The sequence below is a fragment of the Spinacia oleracea genome, chromosome 2, assembly GCF_020520425.1.
Source record: "Spinacia oleracea cultivar Varoflay chromosome 2, BTI_SOV_V1, whole genome shotgun sequence".
NCBI classification, from domain to species: domain Eukaryota; kingdom Viridiplantae; phylum Streptophyta; class Magnoliopsida; order Caryophyllales; family Amaranthaceae; genus Spinacia; species Spinacia oleracea.
In genome coordinates this window covers 114,480,595-114,506,382 of record NC_079488.1, presented here as the reverse complement: position 1 = coordinate 114,506,382, position 25,788 = coordinate 114,480,595, and the positions used below count along the sequence as shown (strand labels likewise).

General features: G+C 36.0%; 5 protein-coding genes across 9 annotated transcripts; 1 reads left to right on the top strand and 4 right to left on the bottom strand.

Annotated features, from left to right (window-relative positions):
• Positions 1-98: 98 nt before the first annotated feature.
• On the bottom strand, positions 99-3,478 carry LOC110795038 (uncharacterized). The gene is made up of 2 exons (XM_022000009.2): positions 3,162-3,478; positions 99-1,427 (listed from the first exon to the last, which is right to left on the bottom strand). Exons 1-2 carry the CDS (start codon positions 3,324-3,326, stop codon positions 273-275), a joined length of 1,320 nt encoding a protein of 439 aa, XP_021855701.1. The 5' UTR covers positions 3,327-3,478; the 3' UTR covers positions 99-272.
• A 746-nt stretch (positions 3,479-4,224) lies between these two features.
• Positions 4,225-9,499, bottom strand: LOC110795039 (uncharacterized). 2 transcript variants are annotated; one of them, XR_008928561.1, is made up of 6 exons: positions 9,233-9,499; positions 8,901-8,969; positions 8,244-8,497; positions 5,347-5,625; positions 5,192-5,244; positions 4,225-4,508 (listed from the first exon to the last, which is right to left on the bottom strand). XR_008928561.1 is itself a non-coding variant. In XM_056837945.1 (3 exons), exons 1-3 carry the CDS (start codon positions 9,407-9,409, stop codon positions 8,309-8,311), a joined length of 435 nt encoding a protein of 144 aa, XP_056693923.1. In that variant the 5' UTR covers positions 9,410-9,499; the 3' UTR covers positions 8,032-8,308. The 2 variants fall into 2 exon arrangements, 1 of the variants encoding a protein (XP_056693923.1); XM_056837945.1 differs by lacking the exons at positions 4,225-4,508; positions 5,192-5,244; positions 5,347-5,625 and having other exon boundaries at positions 8,032-8,497.
• Positions 9,500-9,662: 163 nt separating this feature from the next.
• Positions 9,663-12,127, bottom strand: LOC110795068 (uncharacterized). Of its 4 annotated transcripts, none has more exons than XM_056837944.1 (7): positions 11,951-12,127; positions 11,719-11,875; positions 11,538-11,639; positions 11,290-11,381; positions 10,785-11,047; positions 10,592-10,682; positions 9,663-10,194 (listed from the first exon to the last, which is right to left on the bottom strand). In XM_056837944.1, the coding sequence occupies exons 1-7, from the start codon at positions 12,065-12,067 to the stop codon at positions 9,796-9,798; spliced, it is 1,221 nt and encodes a 406-aa protein (XP_056693922.1). In that variant the 5' UTR covers positions 12,068-12,127; the 3' UTR covers positions 9,663-9,795. The 4 variants fall into 4 exon arrangements, with proteins under 4 accessions (XP_056693922.1, XP_021855738.1, XP_056693921.1 ...); XM_022000046.2 differs by having other exon boundaries at positions 10,785-10,912; XM_056837943.1 differs by having other exon boundaries at positions 11,290-11,411; positions 11,951-12,126.
• A 3,247-nt stretch (positions 12,128-15,374) lies between these two features.
• LOC110795040 (uncharacterized) lies at positions 15,375-17,171 on the top strand. The gene is made up of 2 exons (XM_022000011.2): positions 15,375-15,605; positions 15,881-17,171. Exon 2 carries the CDS (start codon positions 15,913-15,915, stop codon positions 16,813-16,815), a length of 903 nt encoding a protein of 300 aa, XP_021855703.1. The 5' UTR covers positions 15,375-15,605; positions 15,881-15,912; the 3' UTR covers positions 16,816-17,171.
• A 2,498-nt stretch (positions 17,172-19,669) lies between these two features.
• On the bottom strand, positions 19,670-25,727 carry LOC110795041 (DIS3-like exonuclease 2). The gene is made up of 7 exons (XM_022000012.2): positions 25,137-25,727; positions 24,441-24,772; positions 24,267-24,320; positions 24,095-24,163; positions 20,977-23,157; positions 20,605-20,676; positions 19,670-20,517 (listed from the first exon to the last, which is right to left on the bottom strand). Exons 1-7 carry the CDS (start codon positions 25,264-25,266, stop codon positions 20,104-20,106), a joined length of 3,252 nt encoding a protein of 1,083 aa, XP_021855704.1. The 5' UTR covers positions 25,267-25,727; the 3' UTR covers positions 19,670-20,103.
• Positions 25,728-25,788: the final 61 nt, after the last annotated feature.

Here is a 25,788-nt window from a genome sequence, read left to right as displayed (position 1 = left end):
TTCACACATTCAGCATGCCTTCCCTGCCAAATCCCATGGAGTAAATAGTAATGTACTAATGTACCCCCATGTTGTAATCAAACTGCTTTCTTACGGAGTATTAACTTATTTATTACCACTAAGACGTACGTACTAGTACATTTTAACCAAACCCAGGAGTACTTACTCTAGTAGAGTGATCAAGTAGTGCAAGTACAAATCGGGCACATTCCCCTTGCTAAAATCAAAGCATCTTTTCCAGCAATTGGCAACAACATCAATAATTCAACAAATTATAAAATTCTTTCTAGCTTTTCCTTCATTCGCTCTACAGCGGCTCTTAAGGTGTCTTCATCTTTGCAAAATGTAAATCTCACAAGCTTCTTCCCCTCTTCAGGGTTCAGATAGAAAACACTTGTTGGTATTGCCACTACCCCGACTTCCTTGATTAGATACTCACAGAACGCCACATCATCCTTCTGCCCGAAAGGGGTGTGATCTACTATCACAAAATAGGTCCCGCTTGATGGGAATATTTTAAAACCAGCTTCCTTCAGTCCTTCCACCAAAATCCCCTTTTTAACCTTGTAATCCTTCTTCAACTCCTCATAATACGAGTCCGGTGTTCTCAGAGCAGTTGCTGCAGCATGCTGCATTGGGGTCGAAGTAGCAAACGTCAGGTATGCGTGTGCTTGCCTTACTCCCCACGTCAAATGTGGGGGTGCTATGGCCCACCCTATTTTCCACCCTGTTAGAGAGAATGTCTTCCCAAGGGAATTCATCGTTACAGTACGCTCATACATCCCAGGAAGAGATGCTATGGAGATGTGATCCATTTCAAACGCTAACTTGTCGTACACCTCATCTGAGAAAACCAAAACATCATTTTCAATGCACAAAGATGCAATCACATCAAGTTCCTCTCTAGTGAACATCTTTCCGGTTGGGTTATGAGGAGTGTTTATAAGGATTGCTCGGGTGTTCTTTGAAATTGTGGACTTGAGCTCATCAAGAGGTACTGCAAACTCTGGGGGGCGCAAGGTGATGCCTTTAACTTTGGCCCCAGCCATTGAAAGAGTAGCTTCATATGAATCATAGAATGGGGCAAATAGAATGACCTCATCGCCAGGATTTATCAATCCCAACATGGTAGCAGCAATGGCCTCTGTGCAACCTGAGGTGACAGTGACTTCCTTTTCAGGATCAACTGCCAGTCCTGTGTCTTTCTTAAACCTCTCGGCTACAGCACAGTTGAGGTCAGAAACTCCATAACCACGAGCATACTGGTTTTTACCATCATTAATGGCTTGAATAGCAGCTGCTTTCACAAACTCAGGTCCATCAAAGTTCGGAAATCCCTGGCCAAGGTTAATTGCTCCATGTTTGATAGCTAACTGGCTCATCTGTGTGAAAATTGTGGTTTTGAACTTCTCCAAGCGCTTTGCAACCTGTTAATTTACCAAAAACTATTAAGAGAACAACTTGGATACATGAATTTAAACCACACTCAGTCATTTAAGAATCGAAATTAGATTAATACTTCTTTATAATATACTTCATGTTGCAGCTAAGACAAAGTATCATCACATAGTAACAAATTCACATACAAATAAAAATACCGAAGAACCAAAGGTCCAAAGCAGCAAAATAGCTTATGAAGTAAAAGTTCGACCAATATGTATTCTAGAGTCACACAGGACAGACTGTACGACACACTTGCAAAGTACTCCGTATTGAATTACTTATACAATGACGCATGAGCATACGATACAGGTCCTTCAATGCTGTCTTACTCCCATGTTCTAATAGGAAGAATTCAAGATTCCCTTTCATAATTTCACTGCAGCAGTAACAAAACCTCACAACACTACTGGCCTAAAAGGGAACTGCTTCGCCTTCGCCAAACAGGATCACGGAACCAAACGGAGAGAAGGGAAACTTGTTTAGAAACTGACCAAGGAAAGAAGAATAAGTCTTCTATATATTGGATTGATCCCTTTTACACCAACTAAGGGCAGAACACGGACCGTACATGAAAAAATTACAGCATCTTAAGCCATACAAGATTAGCTTAGTTGTGACCTCTTTACTCTTGAGGGAAGCGGAACACACATGGTAACAACTAATTTGCAACAACAATGAACTACACTAAGCAATTAAATCAAACATGAAGGAGACAAGAAGATTTTACCGGGGGAACTAGAGTGCCGGGAGAAAACCCACCAATTTACTATGAAGAACATGATGATGATGAACAACAAAGATTTAGAATCTTTCAACAAGCCATGCAAGCTTTCCCCCCAAACTCCCTCTCCCTCACCTAAACTCTAAGTGTTTGAGATTCTCAAGAGCAAGGCTTACATGAGTATATCATCCAACAGTGAAGAAACATCCACGTTGAAAGCAGCTGTGGAAATCCGACGGACTGCCAGGACAAAAACAATGCAGGAATGTTGGGTTCTATGGTCCGGTCGAACCATTTCCATGCTCCAAACTCTTCTCCATTCCTCAAGACACAAAAAGACCAATCCACCTTATGCCTCCGCCTTGGTTTTAACCATTGAACCCATCTCCACACTCATCAAACCCAACATTTACAAGAACAGTTTTGAGGTAAGAGTTGTATCCAAGTATTCAGGCTTTTACAGAGACTCCCTACAATAAGGATGAGTACCTAATTTTGTAAAAATGCTTCATCTCCGCAACCACTTATGGCAACAATCCAACAACTATGTAAGTTGAAGTTGATGAATTTGGCACGAAGACAGCACAAAGCCTACCAAGTTAATAAAGGTCAATTACTCGGCATAAGCCAGTTCAGTTGTAAGCAGACTACAGTGATGGGAGAGCAACAAAAGATGCAACATAGTCCATCAATTGGATTCAAAATGAAATGTAATTGACACACAAAGCCAAAGCCAAAGCCAAATCCAAATAATCTAAAATATATGACATGCTCAAAAATTGAATCGCCTCAACAAATGAATCGAGTAGATCTTTCGGTTTAGCAGAAAAATAATTTGAAATGAAAGAAGTATTAGCAAGTATGTAGCTATGGATAATCGATAAATTAGCGCATAAAAGCTGAGGAAATGATACAAATAAAACCTAAATCATAAATTGAAATTAAGAATCATACGAGTAGTATTAAAATAAAGCCAGGGATAGGAAGGAAGAAGAACCTGAAGTGGATGATCCTTAGCAGGGGGAAGAGCAGACATTGTTGAATGAGGAAGAGCTCGAGCAAGCCTGTGAATGTGTCTGGGAATCCTAAACAGCGAAATCAAATTAGGTATTGAATGAGAGCATGTCCAGGTACATTGGACGCTACCGGATATGCTTTGCATTTCACGATTTTATTCGTCACCTTTTTACTACTCCTCCTATTTGGGGATTACTCAGATCAGCTCTCAACTCTCAAGTAATTGTTCCAAACTTCACTCAACTAACTTTAAGCACTCCATCGTCTTTTGTCATTTATTATATGGAGTACATAACATTATCACGATCTTACTATCTTTGTTCCGGTATATAATAGGAGAATCTACTCGTATTTTTTTATAAAACGTAAATATTTTATTTTAAATAAAAAACTTGTAAGATCATAGTGAAATAATGGATTACTAATTTAATCTTTGTTCTTTTAAACTTCAATTCACGTCTATTCACTCCACCCAAATAAAGTTCAAAAGAAGAAAACCTTACACGCAAGCCATCAAGGCTTTGAATTAACAACGTTCTTATCAAAAATATTGTAATAGAGCTAAAATCTAGTGAAAGTTATTGCGCAACAAAAATTAGAATTTCCTAAGGCAAACATACTCTTATGAATTGTAAGAACGTTTTTTTAACAAACAGAAATAAACACATTCTGATTTTTCTCTAAAAAAAACGAGTACAGACTACAGAGTATATAGATTCAGATTCCACCCATAATGCCCTCCTTTTGAAGAAAATAAGGTCTACATGGTAAAATCCATTAAAGGCATAAATAAAGGTAATTGGAATTGCATAACCCTCTTCAACCTGTATGTAAAAGCATAAAACTCATGTGCTAAAGAAACATATTATAGAAAAATATGGAGATTAAAGATTAATGCATAATATAAGGATTAAGGAAACGGTAAGTACGGTATAGAAACATATTATTATCACTTCAAGTGATGAGCACATGCTGCTTCCAGAGTAGCAGGTGGTGGTTGATCACTAGATCCTTTATAAAAATAGCAAATCAAACTCAGAAGATTGAAGTGATTCTGACTCCTGAGACCAAATGAATATTTCGCAATCTAAAATACAACACCAGTTATTACAATACAAGCCAACATTGGAAAAAGCATTTGTTGCACAACACTAATTATAGAATACAAGCCAACATTAGCAAACACATTTCCTGCACATTGAGTTTGATAATCCATTATGGTGAGATTAGGGCAGAGATACTGTGACGGCCCCTTCTATAAACCAAATTAGAAGCATCGTGGCCTCCTCACTGGCTCACTGCATACAATATTTATTGAAGCTAATGGCTGCAAAACAGGCAAATCACAACAAACAAGATGATTGAGAAACTAAGCATAGCCCTACATATTCCTTCAAAAGAAAAGAACAAAAACCCCACCAATATACTAGTACATAGACAAATACACATCACATTTGCATTTAAGTCAAATGTTTCCCAAAGTTTTTTTCAACCAATGCATTGAAGCATTTACCAAAATTTGAAACAAATTGACCATCTTAAACTATTGAGTATTGACTGCTTTAAATCCAGCTTCTTTTCAACTTTTACACCCTTTCCAGCAATCCAGCCTTCCTGTTACCTTACCTTAAACCCAATTTTCTAATGCCTCTTTCATATTTTAACAATATCCACCTCATCATCTAATGAAACATAAATCACGAGGCTAAGCAGATCTTATAAAACATGAGGATTCCCGTTAAAGAAAGAGAAGCAATGCCAACTGAGAGACATATTAAAATTACCTGATATACTAAAACAACATCAACCCAAAAATAGTGTATAGGGGCAAATGCCCCAAACAGATGATCTTCAAAAATCTAAACATTCATTTAGAAAATCTTAAAATCGATTGATTAGTACTCCGTACTACATATTAACTAACTGGAGCACAGTGAAACTGCAATTTTTTAGGACCAAATCAATTGAAAATGATGCAGAATAAACAAGAGTTGGACTCAGAGCACAAACCTGTAGTAGCCATCACTCATCAGCAATTCAGCAGTAATGACTCCCAACTACAGCTGTAAAATACTATTCAGTAAAATTAAAATCTTGGGAAAACACATGCACGGAAAGAAAAAAAAATAGAAGATGGTAATATCATTGACAGTGAAAGAACTAACCTCTCAATTGTTTCATGTACAAAAACGAAAAGGTTCTAGAGATTCAGTTTTGTGACTTGAGGATGTGGCATGGAGAAAATCCCTTCTATTGCTATTTCCCTTCCACAACACAGCTAGGTGGTTAAGCCCAAAGCACGTTGGATAGCTAAGAGGATCTCAAAAAGATACTCGTATGTGAATTCCATCCTAGGCATACACCATATAATCACCATAGATGTACAGGCGTACAGCACCCTTACAACTTCCTCTACTTAGCCCCTTCAATCCCCACAAAACAATCTGCAGTAATTCCAAGCAGTAAAAAGGCAGACCCATATTCTCATGACATGAAAACAAACTCCTCTGAGAAAACACTGTAATTCAACAAAGCATACAAATGTCTGGCAAAGTAGCTAAACAAAAGCCCCCTTCCTTTAGAGGAGCATTAGCCTTCCAAATAATATTGGAACCAGAAAAGGCGAGTGTTGTGAAGGCATAGTAGAAAACCAATAAAAGACTAGCATCAGAACAACGTCAATCAGCAAAGCAAGCTCCATTCTCAGTAGTCGTAGCAAAAAAATGGAGATCTCAAGAATTCGAAACATAGAAGAAAAAGAGAAGGCGCACAGTACTACAGGAGTGCCATCAAATGTCTCTTTGGACAGCTAAAACCCCCTCTCAAACATCCAGACCAATATAAAAATTACCCCGATGCTTTCAAAAAGAGGCTCCAACACATGCAACCTTGCCTCTGATTACTCTCCGAGATAGTATCAAGGCTAAATCCATTGGATTAATCCAGAATGCAGCGACCTTTTGCAACTTTGAAATAAATACAAAAAAAAGTTAACGAACCTTTTGATTTAGTCCATTATAATGATATAATCCGAAGCACATAGATACTAAAAATTTATTCCCACAAGAAATTTTGATCATCTAACAGATGACCTCCTCTCTAACGTATGAATGACAATAAAGCATATTACCCCACTATAAGCATATGATTTATCATTCTCAGTCACAAGCTTCCACAAAAAACTCCAAAGTGAAGTCCACCATAGTGTGAGAGAGCTTGCACCAAAAGATATTTGCAAGAACCAAAACTTTTATTGTTTTATTGGTTCAAAAGTACATGCGTAGAGAATTAGAGATGCTATGGGAACTACAAAGACAATCTAGATGCATCCTAAAACATTGCATCCACAAGAAGATCCACCACAGGGTATTGCATTTTACTTGGTGCATCTCCTATCAGTTGGAAATCCAAAAAACAGCTTGTATTTGCTAGGTCCACAGCTGAAGCTGAATACAGAGCCATAGCAATGACTGTGTGTGAAGTTCTATGGCTGAAGCAACTACTTAAAGAACTAGGGATGAAGAACTTAGGTCCTACTGCAATATTGTGTGACAACCAGGCTGCTATGGCCATCATGAGAAAACAAAGCATCTGGAGATTGATTGCCACTTCATTCGAGATAAATGCACTGAAGGTGTAATAGCTCTTGCTTACATCCCTACTGCAGATCAACTTGCTGATGTTCTGACAAAGATTCTGCCTACCAAACAACACCAATCCATCATGTCCAAGTTGGGAGCAAGAACTCACTCTCAACTTGAGGGGGAGTGTTGAATATCAGATGAACAATTAAGGCCATGGAGTGTAGAGAAGGTTGGCAGCCCATCTCCTTGGTCCAACCAACAATGCAGCAAAGCCCAATCACACGAAGTGACAGCTGCACATGATCCCAGATTGCTCCTTTACTATGTTACTGTTATTTTATCTTTTCCTATGATGATATGCTAATGATTAGCTGTCATATTTTGTAATAGAAACCTGGTGGCTCAACCCTAGAGGGAGCCTTAGTATTTAAGCTTGTATTACAGCTCTTGGAGCACACAATGAAATGAGAGAAAACCTGGGTTGAACAATTTATAGCATCTCAAATATTTCCTCAATGAACTAACTGATTAATTACAGTTTAATCATCAGAAATTAAAGTATATTTATCTCTCATCTACCTTTTCCAGATTTTTAATTGCTTAAAAATTTACCTTGATGTCAAAACTCACAACACAAACACAATTACTCCTGTAATAATTCTTGACATACTAAACCCACATCTTTGAAAAACATACCCCTGAATTAGTCCCTTGGTAATGGTTCCTCCAATAATAGTCTCCCTAATTATTAATGGCAATCAAGGCGAGGCTTTAGTCTGAAAAATCACGATCTGCGATGTTATGACCTGGTAGACCGCAGAAAATGAACTAAGCCTATACATGTGTGTTTAGGGGTGTTTCTTGCTCGTCTGTATTTACTATAACCATTTCCTCATTTACTCCTTGTGTTTATCACATAATAACAATATCATACCATACATATTGTGCTTGTGATTGTGTTTTTTGTGAGTCAGTGTGTGCATTAGTTATACATGTGTGTGAGTGTGAGTCCATAGAAAATGAAAAATATTACACCATACATATATACTACATACATATATGCATTTGTAATAAATGCATGTATCAATGTATGTGTGTGTTTGCGTCCACAACTATATATTTATCTTGTGAGAAACAAAAGATCAAACTTTGAAACCAATACATTACAAGAGAGGGGAAAAAAAACTTTGTGATGGATATGCAACTTCAGATTAAAACATAGCTCCAAAGTTTTACTTCACTGGATCTTGTTGACACTCATTTGCATAGTTCCAATGATTAACATTTTATAAAATAATCTGAAGTCAGGGAATACATAGTATTCTAAACAAACATAGAACTCAGTAGTAGTCCCTTTATTTAAAATAAATTCACTTTTACTACTGTACCCATATTGTCACCTTGCACCAAGCAAGAAATCGAGCATTTCATACACCAAGAAAACAAAAAAAAAATGCAGATCCTGTGACATTCTCTACCTGAAGGGGCACAAGTTGGTATACGCTTTACGGTTGACAACAGATTGATACTTATTGAGTTATGATTAGGTTTCACTGTGAGTTGATGGAGGAATCCCTAGGTTCAATGAGCTATGAATGGACCTGACCTCTGCTATAGTAGAATCCTCTTTCTTGATTATCTTTTCAAGCTCCGCAATGTTCTCTGACAGCACTGTGACGTTTGAGTTGGCAGACTGTATCAAGTTCTTTGCAGTATCTAGAGCAGTACACAGCTGCAAGGAGGGGGTGATAAAACAAGAAAATAAAAGTAGGTCAGCTGAATACAGCATCAAAGTGTGATGACACATGCCCTTGCAGAGCAAAGAAATGCAAGCAGTTGAGAGCTAACAAGTTTACAACCAATGAAAGCATATATGAGTAACAGTTCTGGCAAATAAAGTAACACTATAAACACAAAGGAGTGCTACTTAAGCCCTGGGAATCCATTTGAAATGGTAGTAGACTAGTAGGTACCAACTACCAAGTAAGTAATCCCAATTCCCAACTCCCAGCAAGTGACCATCAATAAATAGTCTCCAAATTGAAAATGCAATAGGTATAAAGCAAGTATTACGAATAAGTGGGTCGTGATTCTTGAAAGAATACAGAAATTGAGTTGGAGCTGAATTAGCTTACCTTCAATGTCAAAGAAGTCCATGAATGATCCGTCCCAGCTAGAGCCTTGTTCAACTGGTTATAGTTTTCCTATAAAATGATCCGTGGAATGAACTCATCAATGACATACACAGACATTCTAATAAAATTTAATAACAGAATCGATTTCCCAGAAATCAAGTCAGGTGTCCTTCCAAACAGCAATACGACTGAAGATTGAAGAATACAACTCAGCAACATAATATCTTAATAATTCAAAAATTGAACAAGATCAATGCGATAATACAACCAATTTGGGCGGTTGGATAGAATTCATAGATTGACATATACAATTACATAAAAAAAAAAAAAACCTGGAAAAGTTGAGTGAGGCGAGAAGGCTGGAAATCGAGGTGGAAATCAGAGGAGGAAGACGGTGAAGCAGAAAGGGGAGAAGAAGAAGGTGTCTGAATAAGGGGATTATCTTCAGCTTCTCCAACGTCACACAGCAGATCTCCGATGCACAACAATGGTCCTCCTGCACCTCTCATCTCTCTCTCGTAAATCGTAATATTTTAGGTTTCCAATTGCTTCGTCCTAAAATGATCAAGTACGATATTTGGGACAACACTAGGTTCAATGAAGTGGCTTTTAAATTCAAACCCGAGTACTTCTCTTGGCAAATTGGTCAATTTACGTTTTTCATGAATAATAATAACACGGTTGACTTAAATATCTCTCAATGATAGAAAACCAAAGCTTAAAGTTACTATTATCAAACTAAAATACAGTACAAAGTAATAATTAAGATAATTAATTCTACTCATGTAATAAAGTACAAATCTTAACACGCATAAAGAGGTTTCAATTGAAATTCTTTAGGGAAAAAAAAAAGAAATTTACACAATTGAAAAGGCAAATCATACGTTTCAGAAAATTATGACATTGACACCGATAACATTTTAAATCTTCCGTCCTCCATTTCCAAGCTAGAATCAATAAGAACTTCAAACGTTAAAGAGCTATTTTCCCCTTGAAGCAACAACATCCTTAACACAATTAACCATATCAAGTACAAGTTTGGGCTTTTAGGGTCATGTTTTATCCTCCTCTTCTGTAATCCCATGTTGCTGACTGACACAATATCTTTTGGGTCAACTCTTGCATGATCCTGTATGTTAACATGTTCCTTGGAAGGGTTTTTCAGATTCTGATGATCCTTTTGGTTCTTGAATGACAGGTACACATTTTCAGCGATGATATTCCCAAACAGGAGTTCAGCTGCCTTATTCGTAACATGAAGTGGTATATGCTCTGAGTCGTCCCATACGTATAGCTGCAGTTTAGAGTATATGTCATTTTAAACGAAAAGCATTCATGCAATTTAAATTGCAAAAACAAAACACTATTACTCACTACTTTAACATCTGATCAAGCTTTTTACAGTTACAAAATTATGTTTCATATACAGATTGATTGACATTTTTTATAATACAACCTGTGTTTCATCCATAAAAACAGCATTATAAGGATTTATACACAAGTGTATTTCGAGTCATGTAAACAGCGTATTAGGGATAGTTCAGTTAGTCACTTTTTTCTCATCAAGATTAATGCATTTCTACTGTATTATAGAACAAGCACTTGACAGTCTCAGTCACTTAATTTGTGTTTTCAAAATTCAAATAAAATACAGAACATCTCCCTCAATAAAAACATTTCGAAAAACCTACCATAAATGGCCTGTATATGAAGCCTACTGTATGAAGTCTGTTTGAACTCTTGTCACAATATAATGGACAGTCTTTTCCCACACCTGTGGAGCTGGAACAAACAAGAAAGATCAACACCATCAGAAGAAAATAACAATGGTGAAGATTCATGATAACTTGAGTAAAATGTTAAACCAGAATCCAGTGATCGTACTCTGAACACAAAGGGAGGCCACAGAGCTGGCAGCCTGTACATATCATATCTTCTACTATGATGTCAGTCTTGATATTCAATCTCCTACTAATGAACAGCCTATCTTTCTCGGCGTCAGGCCACAGAGACTGCAAAAAAAGTTCACCTATTGATGCATGAAAGTTGACCTTACAGGAATTAGACAGGTGTAACACTTCTGAAAGCGAGAAACATTCACGAGGTTTTTGCTCTTGGTGCTCTTTCCAGTTTCGTGGTGCTGGAACCTAGTATTAAATACATATATATGCCCATCTTCAGTTCATCATCAATATTTCAAAACATTCCTACAGCAGACAACCAGTTGGATTCACTGATTCACAATGCATGACCTAACTTTGGCTAATACTGAAGCACAATCAAATAGAGAAGAGACATGAAACAAAACAGGAACAAAAATAAAGAGTATACCGGAAAATGAACACACAGTGAAACATGTAAGTATTAAAAAGCTGGAACAGTAGTGTACTTGTTTGGAATTGAGTTGATTACAAAGAGTGATTCTAGTTTGGTGAATCCAATGTATGACCCTGGTAAGCTTGTCCTTTGTAGTTCCGATAACTGAACAAGTAGCGACCAGATCATCAAGACCTATAATAGAGTGTATTATTTATACAGTGGTATATGAAAAAGGTTGGAACTTGGATACAATCACAAATTCACAATGGAGAGGTAGTTGAATAAGTGTAAAGTAAAAAGAAAGGGTTTAGCAATTACCACGAGAAAGGAGGGAATGATAAGGATGGATGAGACGAAGGATAGAAGAATAGTGAACAGACGAAGCTTCAACGATACTACCAAATGAATTCACTTTCACATCTGCGCGAATCATAATCAGTAATAAGAATAGCAAGCAAAACAATAGTTTAAAGAAAGATGGAAAAACAACAATACAGACTTCGGAAGAAGATGATGTCCCCAGCAAAAACTTGGGAAGCGAGGTTGGAATTCCAAAGAGTAATGTTGAAATGGGGGCGACTTTCGTCACCGACATCAATGTCTGTGCGGACCACTTCACCGCCATTTCCACTTCCTCTTCCTCTCCGTGATTTATACTGGAATATTCAAATCAAAAATCAAAACTGGTAAAACTTCAAAAATGGAACAAAAGAATTTTTAAAAAAGCAGACCTGAATAGGATTGGAGCGGTGAACAAAAACAAGGAATTGTACGAAATCTCCCACGTGAGAAGCCGCTGCCGAAAGATCAATAAGAGGTCCATACCATCCCATTCCCATTTCTGCCATTCTCGCTTGTTAATAGTGCTCCAATGCGCCGGTCCTTTTTAGGCTTCAACTAGTATAACACGGTTTACAATATAAAATTATATATATTTTTCATTAAATCTAAACTATATTTATTGAAAATAACCAAAATAGAGCTTGTACATATTCTTCTATTTAAAATTTAAAATTTATGATGGATATTTGTTATTGCCCCATTACATATCTTACTTTATTGAAAAAATAAAAATAAAATAAGTAAGGCTACATAGATAAAATTATTTTCATTTCTGCTCATCACATGTGTCAAACATAAAGTTATTCTCGTATACCCTTTATATTGATAGTCATACTCACCTATTACTTGCCCCACCATTTTAAAACAAAATGTTTTACGTACTATGATCACGCATGTCAATTTTGTTTTTGTTTTTGTACAACCATTATTCATCATTTCCACTTCTCCTCCTAGTTAGATGTTTTTTTTCCTTCCAATTAATTTTATTTATTTTACATTATAATTTCAATTTCAATTTCAATTTCATTATACTCCAGATGTATCATATTTCATTATTTCAAAAAATCAGTATCCTTTAACTTTAACCATTTAATTAAGCTATTCACTAATTAACACACATTGTACAAGCTATTTTCACCAAAAAAAAAAAAAAAAAAAAAGAACATTGTACTCCTTAGAACCTCGAAATCGGGCAAATCGTATAGTCACGTCTCTTCTGCATCTCCTCCCCCTCCTCCCGCAATCGTATCCTCCTCCTCTTAAAACCCTAACAACGAAAGCAGCATCTTGTAGTTGTAGTTATATCGCCATCTCTGGTCGGCGGCGCCTCTACCAACCACCTCTCTTTCTCTGCTGCTGCTACTACTACCGGTAATTTATTTGTAAGTTTGTATCCATTTTTTGTTGATTTTATTGGTATTTTTATTGATCTAAAAATGTAATTTTCTAAATTGTTCGATATATTATGTTGGGTTTTGTTTTAATATGATTCTCATAAGATTGATTAGGGTTATTGATTCGATTTTTCTGTTATGATAGGTTTCAAATTCTTAAATATATCCTGCTGGGTTTATTTTGGTGTTGTTTATGTCTAATTAATATATACCCACTTCATAATTTTACTTCAAGTTCTTATTATCCGTTTTGATATCATTCACAATCACCATTCAGATCTCCTTGGGCGGTTTTTATACGAGCATCTTAAGCTAGGTTGCATGGAAACGGGAAACGGAAACGGAAGCGGAGAAACGGAGATACGCAGAAACTTCAAATTTCAAAATTGTAAAATACGGGGAAACGTCTTAAATACATAAATAGCTAGCTTAGGACTCATGTAACGCACATATGAAATTAAAATTTGTTTGCGGAGTATTATAATTACTCGTAAATAATATTATAAATATGAAATATTTTTAATGAACTAATATTTTGTTACGACGTAGTAAAATTTTGTATTTGTATAAGACACAATTAGTTCAAAGTGGTCAATTAAACATGAATTTTAATACGTACGTAAACTGCAAATTGAACATCGTATTTTTAATTTATTTTCACTTTTTTCGGGAAAATTGAATAGAAATTATGTTTGATAATAAGTTAAGTTTAAGAATCATAAGAGTTAAATGATTTCTCTAAATTTTTATATTGCAGTTGAAATTCATCTGTTAAGATTGTAAAATCATATATTTTTATGATAGTAATTAGTAACATATAAACCAATATTAGAAAATCAATAGTAATAGTGCAGTGTATAATTTGCAATTTTTTCCATGTTACGTGATTGATATTTTTCATATTAATATTAGAAAATCAATAGTAATAGTGCAGTGTATTATTTTCGATTTTTGCCATAATAAATAAAACTAGTACTATTACTTGTAATATACTCCGTATATTGTTCTATGATATGGAAGGAAACAAATTAGAAAATTTATAGTTTTTTAAAAGTTTCTTTAATGGAGTAGAGATTATAAAATTAAATTAAATTAAATTAAAAAATAAGAGTCAAAGACACATCAAGAGATGACATGTGTCAATCATGATGTGTATTTTAGTATATAGTTATTGAAGTTATTGATTGATTAAAAATATATATTTAATTAGATAATAAAATAATTGTTGATTTACATATGATTAATTATTAATGAATAATTTTTAAACTTTAAAATTCAATTTTTAAAATGTTATTACGATGTAAAGTAATGAGAAGAGATAAAATAAATAAAAATCCATTGTCATTGTAAACACAAATTTAACGTCAAAATTCTGTATACAATGTTCTAATTAGTGGCATTTATGATACTTTTAATGCATACAGTCATATCCATATTTTGTTGACTATTCAGTTAGACCCCGTTTGGTTCGACCACATGTATAAGGTATATGTTTGAGTATTAAATACATGGGTTTATAATCAACGATACATAGAAAATCATAACTTATTCAACCTGTTTGGTAAAATAAATTTAGAATTTAATCCTACCGATAATATACTCTCATACTCCTTATTCTCATCTTTTAGTTTTTTACACCTTCCCCTCCTCCTTCTACTTAAAGATGTAAGGAAAAAAAAAAACTAAAATTCAATAAAATATAAAAGGCATACATTATATTTTGATATATGGCACCATCTCCACCACAATCGTTCGCTTTGCTTCAACTTTAACCATCACATTCTTCTGTCACTAGACGAAATTTGATTTTTGGTGGTTGTTTTTTTTACAATTGAAGCTACAAATCTAGACTTCAACGTCCAAAATATCGACGATTAACAATATATCTAGGTATTTTATTCAAAGATATGTTTAGTTAAATTATTTTTTCAGTATTCTAATTTCGTCATTTTGGGTTCTTACGGGGGTGTTGATGGTGGCGTTAGGTAGCATTGGCGATTTGATGGCGAATCGTCAGGGTAGTAACTTTGTAGTATAATTTTTATGATATTGATTTTTGGGTAGCTTGGGCTGCGGCGGTGGTGGAGTAACATTAGTTAGGCTGTCATGGTGTTTGTTTGATCGAGTTTGCACTGTCGATTTTATTTTCAGTTAATATAATTCCATATACCCACCTCGCCCTTGAGTATGAGAATTCGATACCATAGAGGTTTTGAAGGTGGGTCCCCAAATTTTAAATTTACTCTTATAAAAATAGTAAACCAAACATCAAGTATGGGGTTGGATAATTTCAAACACATACGTGATTTCAAAATATGATGAACCAAATACACCCTTAATGATTTAATTTCCATTTGTCTACTTGGGCCAGGCCCAAATTTGTAGCACGGTTTCGAATATAGGCTATGCAAGTGTGAAATACAGAGTAACTGAGATTTTCTTCAACCTATTTTCTTAACCTAATTTCAGTTTTCTGACGGCAAAATTTTCATACAATCAGCAAGTTTGCTTGGGAAACGTGAATATTAGATTGAAATCTCGTTTCCCATTCGTTTCCGGGATGAATTCAGTTTGAAACACGTCTCTATTTTTCTGAAACGGTTTCGGCGCGCGTTTCCCGGTTTCCCCGTTCCAGGACGTTTCGGAAACGGTAAGTCGTGATTTTTTTGGCGTTTCCGTGCTTCGTAGATCTTAAGTTGAATCTGTTTGCAGCTTTGATTTTTTTCCCTTAAGTTTGTTTAATGTAAATAATGTAATGTTTTAGATAAGAGTTTTGTTTGTTTTGATTCAAGTTAGAAGTGTTTGAATTTTCCTTAAAAAAATACTTCGTAGGTTATAAAGTCTTGGAATTTTGTGTTTTGAAATATTATTTGCATAAGTATTGCTCCTGATGTAAAACCCTAATTAGTATTTTGATATTTGCAGGGAGATAAAAGTTGTAGTTTTGTGTGTGTAAAATGAAATCGGTGTCGGGGGAAGTAGTATCTTGTGAGACTTTCCCTCTTTCCAAAGCTGCTAGGGTCCTGTCGAATTTTGTGGCTGCAGACAATGGAGCATCCCCTGCATTTGCTGCGTACTTGAGGCGCGCTTCAGCCTCCTTCAATGAACTTGCTCAGCTTCATAAAGAGCATAAGAGGTCAAGAAGTCAAACCAAAGTTAAGAAGCAACATTCCCATGGCATTGTTATAAACAGTAGCAAGAGGAGGGATCTTGATCTTCGAGCTGTGAATAACAGACACAGTGAAGAAGAAGAAGCTGGAAGAATTGATGTTAGTTTGAATGTTGATGTGGAGACGAGGAGGCATAAAAGCAAGAATAGGAGAGATAGAGGTGAGGGGAAACATAAGAATAGGAGCATGGAAGTTGACAGGAATGTGGAAGATGTAGGAGGGGCTGGGAACAAGTCAAAGATAAACAAGGAAACCAGTGATGGTGTTAATGCAATTCAAGTCAAGAATGATACAGAAAGCTTTGACGGAAGTAAAGAAAACAAGAAAAACAAGAGAGTCAAGCTTGAAAAAGAAACTAGTGGTGGTACTCAAACTGTGGAAAACAATGGTGATGAGCCAAAGAAACGCAACAAGAGAAAGAACAAAAGTGAAATAAAACAAGAAAGTATCAGTGGTGGCGTTAAGGTGGAAGAAGAAAGAAATGATAGCATGGGAGATCATCTAGAGAATGTAGTTAAAGGTAGTAAAGAAAAGAAACATAAGAAGAAACGAAATCGTCAAGAGAAAGAAAGAGAAATTGAGTCGTCCAACAACAAAGAGAGTAGAAAAAGGAAGCATGAGAGTGTTGCAGTCGGAGAATTACAAGGCTCACAGGAAAAACACAAATCAAAGAGAAAGAGAAGTAGCTGATAGATTAGAGTGTACTCAATTGTTAAAGCCAATTTTGGATTCAAAAGTCAAAAGTGTAAGTTGGTGGCTATTTTTGGTTAATCCTGGAACATAACTTGATGTTACATTGCTGATTTTAGTTAAGTTATTTTATAAACTATGTGTTACCACTTACCTCTCGCATTAGTACGGTAATACCTTGGTTTTATTGTTTGTAAAATTGGTCTGTTTTAGTTTTGTCAAGGGAAAATGGAGTCGATTGACGGGACATGCTTATCTATTTGCTTGCTTTTGGAGCTAGTAGTCTTGCAGATGATATGCATATGTATTAATGTATTATGTATTATGTATTATGTATTATGTGGTTGGATAGTTCATACTCTGTTAGTCTGCTGTGACATTTTATGTTGTATGTTGTCTATCTGGAAATTTATGTTATACTTGAGAGATAACTGTAATTTGAATCGGCTATTGGCTAATTACTCTGTACTGAATCAATTTATTTCCAGGGTCATGTGATTCAGATTCAGATTGCCAGTAGCAGGTAATATTAATTCAAACCGAAAGTTCTCATATAAAAAATCAGATTTTGTTTCGTATTTTTCCTCATAAAAATAGCATAAAAATACCAAGTACTCTGTATTACTGAGTATGTTACAATGTGTTTTACTTTAAAACCAAAAATTGAGGCATCTTTACTGGTAATAGGAACATGAATAAGCTTGGGACATGGGACATGGGACTTGGGATGATTAAGGTTATAGGACTTATGGTAATACTGTAGTGTTTAAGATCCATGAACAAGAGGAACGAAAAATAGATGAAAGTGTTTTACAATAGAAAAGATCCTGTTCAAGTAAGGTTGCGTAATACTACATGGCTAGCTAATTAAAAAGAATTAAGCAGAAGAATGGTCATTTTGTGCCAGTCTTTTGTTTCAGGGTTGCTATGAAAGTATCCCTCTCTTCTGCTGTCATCCCTTCTGTTGACCAATCTCCTACTCCCCACTCTGCTCCACGTAAGCAGTACTTGTCCATTATTTCTTGCTTGTTCCTGTCAATTTTTCCATAACCAAACTAATTAATCAACTTCCCATTGTGTCACTAGTTCAAATTAGGGGTGAGCAAAAAGTCAGGGTACCCTGAATCGGAACTGAAACCTATTAGGAACCTGCGTTTTTGGAACCGAAACCTGTTGTGCAGGTTTCGGTTCCGATTCCGGGTAACAAATTTGGGAACCTGTTGCAATAGGTTTCGATTCCGGTTCTCAATTTTTTGAAACGGGTACCCTGCTGGGTACTCCGTACACACTAATTCTAACGTCGAGTACCCAAAATAAAGAATCGGGCCATATAAAAATGTCTCATATGCCCAAAATATAAAAAAATCCAAGCTAATTTTTGGAAAATATAAATACAAAATTACAACTTTTTGGAAAATATAAATACAAAATACACTAGGAGGAGAAGTGGAAATTTAGGAATTACGTAGTAAAGTAGTAGATAGATTAGATTACACAAATTTTGCTCATGTTTAACGAAGTTACATAATTTTCTTAAAGTAGTAAAATATTACTATCAATGTCGGTGATAATTATTGAATTTAATTTCTAAATATACTACGTTTAAAATAGTACAATCAATGAAGGTTACAATTATCTCATTTAGTTCTTAAATATACTATGCATAAAATAGTACAATCAATAACTTTTTAAATGCATTTAGCTGTTAAAATATTATAGAATACTATTATAACTTTCTTTATACACTCTTATTCACACTTGATTGATTTTCTAATTTATTTGTGTTCGAATTATGTAATTACGAAATACAAATAAGTAGACTACTCTTGAATTTTTATAAAAATCATACTACGAACTCCGTATAATGCATGCATAATGTGTTTGAATTATGTAAATACGAAATACAAATAAGTAGACTACTCTTGAATTTTTTATAATAATCATACTACGAACTCCGTATAATGCATGGATCATTTCCATCATTTAGAAACAATATACCAAACTTGCTCTAAATATTTAATTTTGTTTGAAAAGAGAATATATAGGGGGTAACGGAAAGAATCCTCCCAGTATGGAAAACAAAATCACAGACGGTATTCAAAGATGTCTACCTAATAATAAATGGACAAAATCCCTAAGGTTGTGAATATAATTGAATTATTAATGGTTAATAATTATTTTTTTCGTGGTTTCCTTAATCATTCAATTTTTATGAAAAATAAAAACAAAATTTCTGAAACCTTATAACCAAAATATCGTAATTACACGTGTAACATAGGTATATACTTCATAGCTTTTGAAACCTTATACGGGGTAAGCAAAATATCGAAATTGCAAATAAGCTAATGTAATCCTATTTGTACTAATATTTTTTGTTATGGCTTTTAGTTTTCATATGGCAATAAATCAGTAATAATTAATCAGTATATGCACAATTTCCTTTCATTTAGAAAATATAATATTATGTAGTCCATAATATATTTTTATTTAACAGGGATAATTAGAAAAAGTAATATTTTTTATTATTTTTATATCTAAAGGAGAGGCCAATTAATGAGTGACATTTGTCATCATTACATTGATTTCCTCTCTTTTAGTATAATATATAGATATATAGATAGATAGATTTGGTGATCGATCAAATAATAATATAAATATGAGTTACCAAAACGAGGTTTGAGGTCTATCCATGGGTTTTCCTATTTTACTCAATCGTAATCCTATATTAATAATAGGGATCAGAAAGAGAGGAAGGAGGGGAAAGAGGGAAGTGCTTATGGAGGACACACAATCGTACAGTAATACTCCAATAAACAAACACCCAATAATACTTGACTGAAATTAACAAGAAATATAACAATATAATCTTGCTGCGAATTTCTTATTAATGTAAAAAATTGAAATTACAAATCACAAATAGCTGCCCAAAAGTAAAAAGATATGATATTTGGGCAACACCAAAAGATAAATTCAAATTGAAAATAAATAAAAAGAAGAAGAAAACTAGAGAAATGACCGTGACAAAAGGGTTCGACCAGCCCAATTCTAAAAAAAATATAACATGGGACTTGATGGTCTTGAATCCTCACAAGCAGCTGTTAATTAAAAAATATAGCTACCATTATCAACAGCCAGATCATTTACCCCTTCCCCTCTTCAAACAAAACTACCTCCAAATTGTATGTTTGCTACACTGTACACCGACTTTACTATCTACAAATACTCATGCACTGCATGGAAGATAAATCCGTTTCCAGAGTTATAAAAACACAATTCTGAAGTCTGAAGTCACCTGAAATACGAAGTAACATAGAGCCTCGCACCAATATCTGGAGGCCCGTCATATCCACCAACAGCATGGAGTGCAACAGGGATTGTGGACATAGCACGAATTGTGAGGGGGAAAACACCAGGTTCAATCTTCACTCTAGACTCGCTACATGTTTTCATACAATCTGTAGCCGCCTCACATGGTTTACCAGAATTGTCAATTTGCAGCAAAGCATCCAAATCTGTTTCCAAGTCGCAAGGACTACGAACTAAGGCCACTTCTTCTAGTGGCTTGTATTTACCAGGGCTTCCTCTCCATTGGGACCGCTTACTATTATTGTGTTGTACAGTGCTCAGCACAAGTGTGGATGTAGCCTCTAGCCATTCCACTATCAAGCCATCAACGTCATCATAATATATACGCCTCTCAATCTACCAAAAATTGTCATAAGAAACATGAGATAGTGTAAACACTACAGTAATATATGTTCAAGTATGAAGCTGAAATCTCAAACATACCGCCAGCTTCTGCACATATATTGACATAAACCTAGGTCCTACACCCAAAACTCTTGCTTCTGATAGCAAAACCTGCAAAATGAAACAAAGGTAAAGCAAAGTTAGCAACAGCATCAACAGTTTTCCATATCCATAATAGTTGTCCTACTCAATTTTAAAATGTTCAATTACTTGAGCACTGCTTAATATTGCAATGATAAAACTCATATTCTTGAGTTTCTCCCAGAACCTAATTACATTCTTTTTCCCCGATTAAGGGTTGAAAGACTTAAACCTTGGGGAAAATATAACATGTTGACCAACCATTGATATCTGGACAACACATAATTAACTAACAAGAAATCAAGAACAAATAGTAATAGCAGGATATACCTTTTTAGTCCTCAGCAGCACCCACATATAGAGTTTATCAACAGCATCCTTGACAATGCGACTAGCCAATTTTTTCTGATTACAGTAGGAAGCTACATGTGTGAGTTTCTCCCTACACGTCAGCCTGTGCTTCAATGCAGCAGCAGATAATGCTTCCTGGGCGCGAACAGATTCGACAGCAATTTTATCAAAAGTCTTCCCAGTAAAGCACCTAACTTTCCCTGCCTGACTAAGATCATTTCTTTTGCCTTCCTGTTCCATATAAATTTGTTCTGCCTCTATAGCAGCAATTAATGTTCGATGTACAACCACATCGGGATATCGACGCAATGGTGAAGTGAAATGAGTGTATAGGGGAAGTGCCAGCGCATAATGCCCCCAACCATCTGTGGGCACTGTTGTGTCTCCTGTGCAAAAGTATTTTGCAAGTTGCATTGGCTTAGTTGCAAAATTTATTACTATATCATAAAACATTGAATCTTCCTTGAGCTTCTCCTTGATCTTTTCCAGTGATTTATGTAAGCTGCCAGATGAAGAAACATCCAGTTCTAACCCATTTTTGCTGCAAAATACTTCAAACTCCTTAAGCTTCCGCAAGTTAGGCTCAGGATGCCTCCGCAGCAAAGCCCTGTCTGGAAAAGCTCTAGAAATTATTTCTGCAGCAGTCCTATTTGCCAAAAGCATAAACTCCTCAACCAGGAAATTGGAGTCTTTCCGCTCAGAAAGTACGCTATCGTAAGGAAATCCACGCTCATCCAGTAAGAAGACAACCTTGGCATTGTCAAGTCGCAGAGCACCATCAACGAATCGGCTATCCTTCAAAGCTTTAGATATCTTGTTAAGATCTCTGATAGACTGGAAAACATCATGCCAAGTAAAATGGCCAAAAAGCTGAGGAAAGCCATTTTCACCCCTCTCCAAACTGTTTACAGTGACTCGGCCATCAATTACGTCTTGTGCATGTTCATAAGACAACTTGCAACAAGACCTAATCACCGTACGACCAACCCATCTATCTAGGACATTACCAGAAACATCTAAATCCCAAAAGATAGAAAAAGTGAGCCTATCTACTCCTGGGATAAGGGAACCTAAATTTTCCGAAAGCAAGGCAGGTAACATGGACAACTTACGTCGCAACATATACACACTGGTAGATCGAACTTGAGCTTCTATATCTAAGGGTGTATCTGGTTGAACAAAATAAGACACGTCAGCAATGTGAACCCCAACCCTGAAAACTCCATTTGACAACCTTTCAACTGAGAGGGCATCATCAAGATCAGTAGCTGTGGAAGGATCAATTGTAAACACACAAAGGTTTCTAATATCTTTACGACATTGCAACTCTGCCTGTGGGACCTTCCATGACTCAACTGGCAGGCAAGAAAGCGATTCCTCAGAAAATTCAGTAGAACAAATTGCATTTTCTACCAAAACTGCCTCAATTCGAGATTCCACTTCCTCACCAGGCCCAAAACTACGCATTACACTCGCTTGTGGAAGTAAACTTTCTTCTGTCCAGTTATCAATCCGTGAAGCGACAAGTTCTCTTCCTATTGACGCATCACCATCATCCAACATTTTCTTAATATCAGCTGGCAAACCTCCCACAGGGACAATCATATTAGGCAACTTTGGGTCAGTTGGTATTAAATGGATGTAATTGCAGTTTGAAGGAGGCAGCAAATCTGAGTTATTTCTGTTCTCTTTCTTGTAACCCTCCTTACCATGAAGTAACCAATAAGCGTTAAGAACACCAATAACAGCATTTCTACGAACAGAGGGTTCAATTATTGCTACGACCCTACCAGTTGGTCTTTTTGACGGGGAGGAAACAACCGCTGTGTACAATCTATCAACTGAATTTAGAACCTCATTCTCTTCACGAGGAAAACCTTCACCTGAAAGATCTAACCCAGAGCAGTGACGGCCATTAGCATGAATATAGTTTGATCCGCATCCATTCTCCTCAACAGGTGAACAAGTTGTCACAGGTTGAAAACCAGATTCAACATCCAATGAAGTTTTTCCCCCGGAGTTGTCCTGATTGGTTTCAGCATAAACAGAAGGATTACGATTGTCTGTCGGAGACAAATTGCTCCCAGACCCAGATGATCCTTTCATCCTACTCCACAAGTGAGGACTATCAACCTTAATTGCAACAACATCTCCCTCTACCTGCATGAACCCATCCATCAAACAGGTTAGCATCAGGACTACAGAGCATCATACTATTCACCAAGGTGACATGCACTATGAGTTCTGCAGCTATGCCTGTTGCTGATTTCCAAACGCTGTTTTTGTAGCGTTTCATTTTTAGTCTATTTATCGACCTTAAAATTTTACTCCAGCTCACTACCAAATACTCCTAATCATTTAAGGTGACTGGAAATAATTGCCAAACAGAGCCTGAATGTGTCAAAGAATTAAAGTCAACCACTAATCATATAGTTTTTCCTACACTAAAAATCATCTGAAACAAGATATGTAGTACATACCCAATTTATTTCATACGTCCGCCCGTGACTATGAGATACAGAACTCTATGTATAAATTGAAAGTCACACATGCAAGATATTTTAAGTAGTGCACAAATCAGCAATGAGACAATATCCCGCAATTTTATTTTTAAAAAGGAGGTAGCAAGTTTTTTCGGTAGAAGATATGTAGTACATACCCAATTTATTTCATACGTCCGCCCGTGACTATGAGATACAGAACTCTATGTATAAATTGAAAGTCACACATGCAAGATATTTTAAGTAGTGCACAAATCAGTAATGGGGTGTTTGTTTAGGGGGGTAAACAGGGGAGATAGAAGTCTAGCGTTTGTTGGATACAACCTAATTTGTTGTTTGACAATTGAAATTGGGTAGGGGAACACTATTAGCTACTTAAGTTTTTGTTAAATTAGCTTAATTCTGAGTGAATAAAGGTACCGCTGCTTGAGGTGAATTCAGAACTCTGACCCGTAGCCATTACTGAATTAAAATACGTATAAAAAAACCTATGTAATAAAATAGTCAATAGTATAAAGAGGCTAATGGCGAGCTATACTAGTCATTTACAGCCACAAAAGTTATGGAATAAAAACAAGAAGTAGCGATAAACTTACAGCTCTATTTTGCCTAGGGATTCCATTAACAAACACATCTGTTGGGACGCCTTCAATTGTACAGTAAGCCTAACAACACAAAAAGAAGAGGATCATGTAATCAATGTGTCACGGAGATGGTCACAGGATACATATATATGACTAAGGATGTTACAGTTCAGTTGATGCAAACCTCATGTCTGTTATGTGCATTGACGCGTAATATTGCTTGGAAGACCTCGCCTTTCTAAAGAAACAGAGACATAGAGAGAAGAAAAAGAAGACAGAATTAGGTGTCCTTCAAAAGAAAAACATCAACTGCTAGTACATAATTAAGCTAGCCAATTGAAATTAGCTGGAAATATACCTGCAATGCCTCCATAACAACATCCAAGGACCAGTGTGGGTCAAAGTGCTTCTGCTTGTTAGACCCATAAATTAAGTGAGGGGGTGTGAAATCACGATTACCATGCGATCCAGCCGAATGTTGAAAGGTACGAGGAGTTGGAGAAGACCTTGAAATAAGTTGTATGCCAGAGTTCAGATTCGCTGAAGGTTGATCTATATGGCTGGTTAGGAGGGGATTAATACTGTTTTGTGCAAATTGGTTTGACGAAGAAGCATTAGTTGACATGCTACCATTCTGAAAGTTGTGATACGCATGTTGATATTGTCCAGCTCCTTCAATAGACACTGACTCTGTAAAACAACCACAAATGACAAACGCAAACATTCAAAAATTCAAAAATTCAAATATTGAAGATGAAGTATCATAGTCACGACCTTGTTTAAGATTAGAGAAGCTGAATGCAGGTTCAACAACACACACAAACATTCTTCTAAGTTCTAACTTAGATGCTGTCTTGTTTTAAAATAAAGAATAGGGGGAATTATTATCCAAAATCACAGATGGGGTCATCAAATCTTATTCAGTGTGAAACTCCAATGGTTCAATTACAAAAACAAAAAGAATGAATAGTACAGTAGTTGTATCTGGAGCAGGAATCTATGTTGTACTGTATGAAATTATTCTGTAAAAATAAAGGGAAGAATCAAAATATACCAATGGCAGAAGAATTGTGCTTAGCACGGCGAGTAGATCGACGCTTCTTCTTCTTGTCAACGAGATCTTCGGACCTGACACCACCAGATTGCTGCTGCTGATGTAATTGTTCCACGGCCATCATACCCATAACTTTAACAACAACAACAACAACAACAACAACAACAACAACAGCTCGATTGAAATAAGAATAACAATTTGACTAATTAAAATTGAATAATTTATAGATAGGAATTAGGGCATCTTCCGAAGAACTAAAATTGACGGAAGAACCCAAAAGAGGGGACGAAGAAGGAAAGAACAAAGGAATCTGATTAAGCTAGAGGATGGAGAAAGAGTTGGGCGTTTATATTTATACAATAAATATAATTAAATAAAAATCCAAATCCAAAATCGAATAGGAAGATTTGTTTGGGGGGAGGGAGGAGGGAGGAGGGAGGAGGGAGGAGGGAGAAGAGAGGTTAAAGGAAGAGAAAAAGGCAGTTTTGCGTTTAGCGAAGGGAAGGGAAGAGAGAAAGAGAAGGGGGGAGGGGAAAGGGCGACTATTGAAAACGACGTCATCATTGGTCGGCGGAGACATTTCCCGCTTGGGCGCCGACTCTAACCAGTTTGTCTTTCTCTCACTTTTTTTTTCACTTTTCTTTTTCTTTTT

Excerpts from the sequence above, each read along its gene's own strand:
- LOC110795068 (XM_056837943.1), bottom strand. The coding sequence starts at position 12,067 with ATGGCAGAAATGGGAATGGGATGGTATGGACCTCTTATTGATCTTTCG. Across the intron at positions 11,640-11,718 it reads GGACATCATCTTCTTCCGAA|ATGTGAAAGTGAATTCATTT; the intron begins GTCTGTATTGTT and ends TGATTCGCGCAG. Across the intron at positions 10,683-10,784 it reads GGCCTCCCTTTGTGTTCAGA|CTCCACAGGTGTGGGAAAAG; the intron begins GTACGATCACTG and ends TGTTTGTTCCAG.
- LOC110795040 (XM_022000011.2), top strand. The coding sequence starts at position 15,913 with ATGAAATCGGTGTCGGGGGAAGTAGTATCTTGTGAGACTTTCCCTCTT.
- LOC110795041 (XM_022000012.2), bottom strand. The coding sequence starts at position 25,266 with ATGGGTATGATGGCCGTGGAACAATTACATCAGCAGCAGCAATCTGGT. Across the intron at positions 24,321-24,440 it reads TTGTTATGGAGGCATTGCAG|AAAGGCGAGGTCTTCCAAGC; the intron begins GTATATTTCCAG and ends CTGTTTCTTTAG. Across the intron at positions 24,164-24,266 it reads ATGCACATAACAGACATGAG|GCTTACTGTACAATTGAAGG; the intron begins GTTTGCATCAAC and ends TTGTGTTGTTAG.
- LOC110795039 (XM_056837945.1), bottom strand. The coding sequence starts at position 9,409 with ATGAGAGGTGCAGGAGGACCATTGTTGTGCATCGGAGATCTGCTGTGT. Across the intron at positions 8,970-9,232 it reads GCCTCACTCAACTTTTCCAG|GAAAACTATAACCAGTTGAA; the intron begins GTTTTTTTTTTT and ends ATCATTTTATAG. Across the intron at positions 8,498-8,900 it reads GGACTTCTTTGACATTGAAG|CTGTGTACTGCTCTAGATAC; the intron begins GTAAGCTAATTC and ends CCCTCCTTGCAG.
- LOC110795038 (XM_022000009.2), bottom strand. The coding sequence starts at position 3,326 with ATGCAAAGCATATCCGGTAGCGTCCAATGTACCTGGACATGCTCTCAT. Across the intron at positions 1,428-3,161 it reads CTAAGGATCATCCACTTCAG|GTTGCAAAGCGCTTGGAGAA; the intron begins GTTCTTCTTCCT and ends GTAAATTAACAG.